General features: G+C 46.7%; 2 protein-coding genes across 2 annotated transcripts; both read left to right on the top strand.

The window, feature by feature from the left end:
• The first annotated feature begins 3,001 nt into the window (after positions 1-3,001).
• LOC148772233 (uncharacterized) lies at positions 3,002-6,508 on the top strand. Its single transcript, XM_088814946.1, has 4 exons — positions 3,002-4,541; positions 4,848-5,185; positions 5,285-5,393; positions 5,505-6,508. The coding sequence occupies exons 1-4, from the start codon at positions 3,002-3,004 to the stop codon at positions 6,506-6,508; spliced, it is 2,991 nt and encodes a 996-aa protein (XP_088671072.1).
• Positions 6,509-6,996: 488 nt separating this feature from the next.
• On the top strand, positions 6,997-7,383 carry LOC105958163 (uncharacterized). The gene has a single exon (XM_012982173.1). The coding sequence runs from the start codon at positions 6,997-6,999 to the stop codon at positions 7,381-7,383; it is 387 nt and encodes a 128-aa protein (XP_012837627.1).
• The last annotated feature ends 1,917 nt before the right edge of the window (positions 7,384-9,300 follow it).

The following is a 9,300-nucleotide window of genomic DNA, read 5'->3' on the forward strand; positions in this document are numbered from 1 at the left end:
ATTAGAGTTTGGACTATTTATTAGGAATAACATTAGCATTATTATATTACAATTGCCATAAATATTAGCATTAAAATTGGTAATACCATAGTTGTAGTTGCATGAGCATTATGATTATGTTTAGGTTTGGCATTACCATTCGCAGTAGCAGTAGAATTAGAATTACGATATGCATTAGAATTAGTATATTAGGATTAATATTAGCATATTAGATTTAGAATTAGCATTGGCATTAGCATTAACATATAAGTATTAGTTTAGTATTATTAATAACATTAGTATTTGTATTAGCGTTAGGATTAAGATTAGAATTAACATTAGCATTACCATTAGAATATTAGGATTAATATTAGTATGAATATTAGTGTGCATATTAGTATGAATATTAGCATTATGATTAAGATTAGTATTAGTATTAGCGTTATGATTAAAAAATAGAATTAGCATTACCATTAGCATATTAGGAATAGTATTAAAATTAATGTTAGCATTAGAATATTTGTATTTCTATAATGATTAGACTTATGATTCGTATTAGTATTAGGATTAGGATTATAATTAGAGTTAGTATTAGTAAGATTCACATAACCATTAGGATTAGAATTATGATTGGGATTATGATTGGAATTAATATTACTATTAGGATTATGATTGGAATTAGTATTAGTATAACGATTAAGATTAACGTTAGCGTTATGATTAGGATTATCATTAGAATTACTAATAGTAATAGTATTACTATCAGAGTAGTCTTAATATTAGTATATTACTATTAGTATGAGTAATGATAATGGTAATGGTAATGGTAATGATTAATATTGGTACCAGTATTAGTATTGGTATTTGTATTGGTATAAGTATTGGTAATGGTAATTGGAATGGTAATAGCAATGGTAATGGTAAATTGGTAATGCTAATGGTATCGGTATTTGTGATGGTAATGGTAATGGTAACGGTAATGGTAACGATAATGGTAATGATAATGATATTGGTATTGGTAATGGTAATGGTAATGGTAATGGTAACGGTAATGGTAACAATAATGGTAATCATAATGATATTGGTATTGGTGATGGTATTGGTATTTGTATTGCTATTGATATTAGTATTGGTACTGATATTGGTATTAGTATTGGTATTGGTATTGGTATTGGAATTGGTATTGGTATTGGTATTGATATTGATAATTGTATTGATATTGGTATTGGTATTGATATTGGTGTTGATAATTATATTGGTATTGGTATCGGTATTGGTATTGGTATTGATATTGGTATTGGTATTGAAATTGGTATTCGTATATTCGTATTAGTATATTAGTAATGAGATAAAGATGTACTACGACTGCAGATATCTTTCGGCATGTGAGGCAATATGGAGGTTGTTTAACTTTGATATTCATTACAGAGACCCGTTCGTAATTAGGCTAAGCTTTCATCTCCCCGATCATCAACCACTTGTCTTCAATGAAAATGAGTCGTTACAAAGTGTGCTGGATAGGCCATCTGCTAAGCAAACTATATTCCTGGCGTGGTTTGAGGCCAACGAGAACTATCCACACGCGAGGGACTTGAGGCACGGAGATTTTCCACAACAATTTGTGTATAAAGAGGATTCTCGAACTTGGGCGCCAAGGAAAAAATGATTTTCTATTGGTAGGATTGCGAATGTTCCCCCTGGAAAGGGGGAAGTCTACTACCTTAGGTTGCTACTTAACATTCAGAGGGGATGCACGTGCTACGAGGACATCAGAAAAGTTTTTGACACCGTCTACCCTTCGTTCAGGGATGCATGTTATGTGTTGGGTTTGTTAGATGACGACAAATAGATACAATAATTGAAGTGAATACTTGGGCATCGGGGATTATATAAGAAGGTTATTTGCGGTTATGCTACTTTCCAATAGCTTAAGTCGTCCCGAACATGTTTGGCAAAGTTGTTGGTTGGATTTGGCTAAGGGTATTGCTTACAAACAACAACGTTTTCATAAAACTTCAGGTATGGCAATTTGTATGGCACTGTATTCAATTAGATTGTAAGGGTCTCTGTACGATTTCAACTAGATGACATAATTTATCCATTTTTTTAAGATTTATATATATCGGATGAAAGCTTGAAGAACTATACTCTCACAGAAATAGAAAAAATATTGCAAAGCAATGGTAAAAGCCTGCGAAATTACGCGCCTATGCCAGTTCCAATCGAATCTTCAGTGGAGGACACAGTAAACATATTGGTTTTAGATGAACTGGATTACGACCGGTTTAAATGGGTAGAGAACTTCAACGGTGTTGATCCAGCCCAGAATCGCTTGATAGATCCAATAAAGACGAAAGGCCCAAACCAGGCCAAAAAGCACCATTAAGCCCATTAGCAGAAGAGGGCCCATTAGACTGGTACTCGTTAGGCGAGAGGGGCCGAGCAACAGGTCGCGAGTAGCCTGCGAGCGAGAGGGGTATTGATGCACATGGGGTATTTAATGCACGTCCAATCTACTGACAAGCGCAGAGGAATGTCTTTTCTGCCCCCTACTTTTTGCCCCCGCAGCCGCCAATGAAATGACGGATTAAACTGCATTGAAGGTAATTTGAGGTCCGGATGCTTAATTACCGCGATGGGATAGGTAAATTAAATTGAAGAATGTTTTGACGTCCGTCCTTTTCTCTAGTATAAATAGGGCCAGTAAATACAGATGAAGGCAGAATATAAAAAAACAAATCATATATCTAAATTACACGCATAAACATAATATCTTCTTCAGGAAGTTGCTGACTTGGCCGTCGGAGTGCTAACTCCGGCCTAAGTCCGGTTCTTTTCTTCCTTGTAGGTTTATCGTAGTTTCCGGTCCAGGTTCAGGCCTGTTCAACTCTTTAAACCAGCCCACCACGAATCCAGTCGGATCAAATGGCGCCGTCTGTGGGAATCCGTTGAGGAAAGTTGTGGCAACGTTTTCCTTTAAAACACCTTTATTTGTTCTCCATTAATCGATATACGTTTATTAATGGCCTCGTTTCCCAGCATAGTAAGGGATCTAACCAGTCAGATGGAGTTCGAAGCAACCTCAGCCCCGCCGGAGCACCAACCAGCCGTCGGGGAGGCCTCTACCACGAGAGAGGAGACGCCTCAAGCAACCGGCATTACGGGAGGTAGCCCTATGGTTGCCATGACTATGGAAAACCTGCAGGCACTCTTGGCGAGCGCTGTCCAGGAGGGCTCTGTGCGCGCGCTAAAGGAGCCCGAGGCTGCGTCGCCCAAAAGAAGGATGGGGGAGATGGTGGGGCGAAGGAGCGAGGGGCCCGCCCGCGCAAGTTCCTCGCTCAGTGCATTGAGCCCTTTCTCAGCCGACATTCTGGATGACGACCTGCCACACTCATTTCGACCTGTCACTTACGAATACTTAGGAACCACCGACCCTTTTGAGCATCTCTGTCGCTTCAATAACACTTCGGATTTGCACCAATTCACTGAGGGAGTGAAGTGTCGGGTCTTCGCGACTACGTTGGCGGGAGCCGCACAAACTTGGTTCAGCCAGCTGCCTGCTGGCACGATTGGCGGTTTCGACAAGTTAAGCGCCTGTTTTATGGATCACTTCGCGAGCTCAGAGAAACAGAAGAGGAGCACCCTGACTCTGTTCGCGGTCAGACAGAGGGAGGGAGAGTACTTACGAAGTTTTATCAAGCGTTTCATCTCGGCCACCTTGGAGGTACCAATCACCTCGGAAGATGTTTTGATCAGCGCTCTCGCGCAAGGGCTGCGGGCGGGCGATTTCTTCACTTCGCTCTCGAAAAAGCCGCCCGCATCTTTTAATGCTTTGTTGAAAAAGGCCGAGCGATACATGAACGCCGAGGAGGCAGTGCATAATAAATTTGGTGAGGGCAAAGGCAACCACGAGGCGAAAAGGGAAAAGAAAGAGGATAGAATGCAGAAACCGACTCAACTTGCGAGAAGGGAGGTGCAGAACGAGAGAAAAATAGGACCTCGTTTTGACAGCTATGCAACGTTGGTCGCACAACCAGGAGAGATATTGTTGGCCATAGAGAATAACCCAAAGTTAAAATGGCCTCGCACGTATGCAGAAGCACCGAAGAGAAGCCCCACGCTAGGGAGTTTCTGCCGTTTTCATAATGACTATGGCCACACCACCAATGAATGCCAGCACCTTCGTGACGAAATCGAGAGGCTCATACGCGCGAAGAATCTGCCAGAATTTGTGAAAGAAGGGAACCAGCGCCCGCAGCAGGTCTCAGCTCGGCGTGCGAGCGAGCCTCGCAAACCTGAGCCGGGAAGGGAAAAGCTGAATGAGAGGAAGGACCAGGTGGCGCCAGCCAACTTCATCAGCATGATTTTGGGAGGACCCTCAGGGGGAGACTCCAACAGGGCTCGGCGAGCGCACCTGAGGCAGTTGCGAGAGACTGAGGAGTTATTTGGAGAAAAAGAGGAAGCAGATCGGGCAAGCCGTGCGCACCTCCGACGCTTGTGCGAGATGGAAGCTCAGCTCGAGGAGGTGCAAAGAATATCTTACGTGCCACCCATTATTTTCGGTCCCCAGGACAAAGAAGGAATCAGGCAGCTCGCGAGCCGGCTTATTTACGCTTATATATATATGTGTAAAAAAAAAAAAAAAAAAAAAAACAAATTAGAAGGCAGCTCGCGAGCCGGTTCGCGAGCTGTCGAACAGCTAATTTTGGGCTCGAGCTCGAGCTCGTCCGAAGCTCGAGCTCGTGAGCTCGAGCTCGAGCTCGAAAATCCCGAGCTCGAGTTCGAGCTTTTTTCGAGTCGGCTCGTCGAGTTCGCGAGCCGGCTCGGCTCGTTTACCACCCCTACGGTATGCCTGCCCATTTCTCTAGGAATGGAGCCGGTGCGAGCAACACGGTCCGTGAAGTTTTTGGTACTGGATGCGCCTTCTACCTACAACATCATATTGGGGCGACCGTCTATGAACTCATTTCAAGCAGTAGTCTCAACTTACTATATGAAGCTGAAATTCCCCGTCTTAGATCAAATCGGGGAAATCCGAGGGGATCAAGAGACCTCGAGGAGGTGTTATTATGACGCATTCAGAAGAATAGGAAACATAGATACTATTCGCACTGTTTCCCCAGGTAGCCAAGGGAAGAAGGACCGGATGCCGGAAGTAGACCCCGCAAAAGAAGAGTCCCACGTGAAGCCGATGGAGGAATTAATGGTAATTCAACTATGCGAGAAGGATGCCTCTCGCACCACCCGCATAGGTGGCGGTTTAGACGCAGACATGTCTCGATAGCTGACAGAGTTTCTGAGGCAGAATCAAGATGTGTTCGCGTTCACTCCAGCAGATCTCGGGAGTATCGACGAGCAGCTCGTGGTGCACAGACTGGACGTCAAGCAGAATGCGAAGCCAGTCAAGCAAAAGCGTCGACATTTTGGAGCAGAGAAAGACAAAATTATATAGGAAGAAGTGCGGAAGTTGTTAGCAGCGGGACAGATCCGGGAGATCCGTTTTCCTACTTGGCTATCCAATGCAGTTTTAGTCAAGAAGGGCGAGGGAAAGTGGCGAATGTGCATTGACTTCAGCGATCTCAACAAAGCATGTCCTAAGGACTACTACCCTCTGCCACGAATCGACCAGCTCATAGACTCAACCGCCGGTTGCGAGATGCTAAGTATGATGGACGCCTCGCAAGGATACCATCAGATTCCATTGTGCCTTGGCGACCAGCCCAAGGTGAGCTTCATCACCTCCACTGGAACTTATTGCTACACGGTAATGCCTTTTGGACTGAAAAATGCGGGAGCCACGTACCAGAGACTAGTAGACAAGATGTTCAGGGACCAACTCGGGAGGAACATGGAGATATACGTGGATGATACGTTGGTGAAAAGTCAAAAGGCGAGCACTCATTTAGAGGATTTAAAGGAAACATTCTGCACGCTCCGACGCTACGGCATGAAGCTTAACCCCAATAAGTGTGCTTTTGGGGTGAAAACGGGAAAATTCCTGGGTTACATGGTAACAGAAAAGGGAGTGGAAGTGAATCCGGAGAAGGTGCAGGCGGTTTTGGATATGGAGGCCCCACGAAATATTAAAGAGGTTCAAATGCTGGCTGGAAGAATAACAGCTCTGAGTAGATTCATATCTAAGGCGGGAGAGGCTAGTCACCCTTTCTTTAAAATACTAAGAAAGGGGACTCAATTCGAGTGGACGGAAGAATCAGGAAAGGCTTTCGAGCAGCTCAAGAATCTTCTCGCTCGTCTCCCGCTGTTAGCAAAGCCCGCGCCAGGAGAAAAGCTTTATGTATATCTAGCAGTGGGCGAGTTCGCGGTCAGCTCGGTCTTAGCCCGAGAAGAGGAGCGAGTGCAAAGCCCGATATATTATGCGAGTAAACTCTTGCGAGGGGCTGAGATGAGATACTCCGAGATAGAAAAGATGGGCCTGGCGCTAGTGACGACAGCACGAAAGCTAAGACCCTACTTTCTTTCGCACGCAATAGTGGTCCGGACTAACCACCCTATGAAGACGAATGGTTAAATGGGCAGTAGAGATGGGACAGTTCGATATCAGCTACGAGCCACGAATCGCCATAAAAGGGCAAGCCCTAGCAGATTTTCTGCAGGAAACGACGAGACCAGAAGAGCAAGGAATATGGAGGGTGTTCGTCGATGGTTCGGCGAATGCATCAGGAAGTGGAGTAGGAGTGGTGCTAGCGGAGGCGGGCGAGGAGTTGGAATACGCGATCGAGTTGCCTTTCAGAGCCTCAAATAATGAAGCAGAGTATGAAGCAGTTATACATGGGATGAAGCTGGTATCTTCAGCCGGGGGCAGGAAGTTGAGCATATTTTAGGATTCACAGCTAGTAGTACAGCAAGTAAAGGGCGAATTCGAGATAAAAAACGAGCGAATGATGGCTTATTGCGAGACAGTGCGGTCGATGATGAGCGAGTTCGAATTCTGCCGAGCTAGCTCAAATACCCCGAGAGGAGAACCAACATGCTGATTTTCTGGCAAAGATAGGAAACATGGCGGTAGGATACGAGTCAAGGAAAATACAGTTGCTAGTGGGGGAGCCATGTAGCGGGGGCGAGGAGCGTGTTTCAACGGTGACAAGTGGGGAAGATTGGCGCATGGAAATAAGGGCGTGTCTGCAAGGAAAGGTCCTAGCGAGTGGCCGCGCGCAGAGGGTCCTGGAACAGCGAGCAAGCAATTTCTGCCTGATCGGGGATATACTTCACAAAAGAGGATACACTAGGCCGCACCTAAGATGTCTATCTCTGGAGGAGGGCCGTTACGTGCTGCGCGAGGTTCACCAAGGATGCTGCGGGGACCATGCAGGGGGTAGAACATTGATCTCCCGCGTGCTAAGGGCCGGATATTTTTGGCCCACCTTGAGAAAGGATGCGGGATAATTTGTCAAGAGATGTGATAAGTGCTAGAGGCATGGCCCACTGATTCACACGCCGGGAGAAGATATGACGATAATAACTTCCCCTTGTCCCTTTGCACAATGGGGAATAGATATCGTGGGCCCCATGCCGCTGGCCAAGGGTCCCATGCCGCTGCCCCTGTCGCCCGCACGGCGCCTCTTGGACATGGGGGAGGCCTGACCACCACTGGCATCCCGCTTAGCGCGACCTGCCTCAACCTGCGCCAGCTCCAGGGAGCGAAAGGAGTCATGCGCCTCCTGATTGTCCGCATTCTCGGTACCAAGATCGATAACGGGCTCCCAGCGTACAGTGGGCGGCGGGACAGGGCTCTCTCGCCTATCCTCGGGGCGATGGGGTGGAGCCGCCCGCCGTGCTCACAGCGGCGGCAGTAGGGGATTGATGGCGAGTTGAGGGAGCCTGACTGGTGGATTCGGAGGGTGTGCGAGAGGATTGCGCGCGCTGGTTGGCGAGAGCAGCCTTCATAGCATCCCGAATCATTTCGTCTGAAACATGGAAAATAGCATTGGTCATCTACGAGGGGGTAAAATAAAAAAAAATATCAAAAAAAAAAGAAAGTTTTCAAACTTTCCTTCTTTACAAAGACGAATAAAATCATAGGACAAAATATGGAAATCAGCCCTAGAAAGTACCCAGTGGGCGGGTGTCTGTCGGAGACATATCCCACAATCCGGCACGAGCAAAGAGAGGGGGAGAAGCTACTATCTTCTCTACGTCCCACAATTGAGGAGGCGTGCGGGCGGTCAAGCGGGCGAGTGTCCCTAAGCAATCGGGAGACACCCCAACAGGGCGAGGGGCGGTTCCCACGTACGAGGGATCAAAGCCCCAAGAGGTGGGCGAGCGAATAAAGAGGAAACGCTTGGGCCAGTTATGCACTTTATTGGTCAATCCTTGAAAAGGCCTACGCCGGGGCGAGCTGTGAGATGGAAAAAGCCAGAAGGGGAGCGATTCACCTTGAAGGCGGAATGGAACAGCTCGCCCGTGGGCTCTATGGAGGCCTCGGCGCAAATAATGAAAAAGGCCGACATGAATTTAATGGAATTAGGAAGGAATTGATTAATGGGCACGCGGTATTTGCGAGCCACATCCAGAAAAAAGGGGTGAACGGGCAGCGACAAGCCCGAGAGCAGTTGATCTATATGCCAAGTCATGTAGCCTGGAGGAGGGTGAAGGGAGTCTTGCGAGGATGAAAGAAGAGCTAAATCAAAGGAAACATCTAACCCTTGCCGGGTGAGGAGGTCGCCGATATCGTCGGGAGTCAAAATCGAGTGTTGGGGGTTGGTCAAGATGCAAACGGAGGGTTCCCTCACTTTCGGAACCCTAACAACCCCCTTTCCCTCGCCAGAAGGGGAGGTCGCATCGTCCCCCCATTTACGTCGCGAGAGGATTGGGGCTTTGCCCTTATCCTTTTGCGAGCGAGCAGAGGTGGCCGGTGGGCCCCGGGTTTTGGATACCACGGCCCTCTTCTTGGGCCTATTTCTCTGTTCCGACGGAGGGCCGAGGCGAATGACAGAGGTACGAATCTCCCCGGAGGAAGAGGAGGAAGACTCGGAGGACATGGAGTAGAAGCAAAGGGAGAAAACACGAAAAAGAAAAACAAAAAGAGAGATGAAGAATCACAAAAGCAGTGTGGAGAAGTATTTACCTGGATGAAAGGGAGGAGGAGAAAGCAATTTCCGACGCCAGAGAAGAAGAGAGCAAAAGGAAGAGGGGCTGAAGGGGGGGGAAGAATGTAAAGGAGAGGAAGGAGGACTCCCCTTTTTATAGTTGAAAAAATGGAATCTGAAAAGACCCGCCTGCGCTGCATTAATGGCGAGTGGGCAGCGCAGGCGGCGCTACAACTTTCAAAAACAAAAAAAAAAAATATATATATATATATAT

This window comes from Erythranthe guttata, chromosome 2 (genome assembly GCF_056151865.1).
Source record: "Erythranthe guttata isolate IM_541 chromosome 2, IM_541, whole genome shotgun sequence".
Taxonomy (NCBI): domain Eukaryota; kingdom Viridiplantae; phylum Streptophyta; class Magnoliopsida; order Lamiales; family Phrymaceae; genus Erythranthe; species Erythranthe guttata.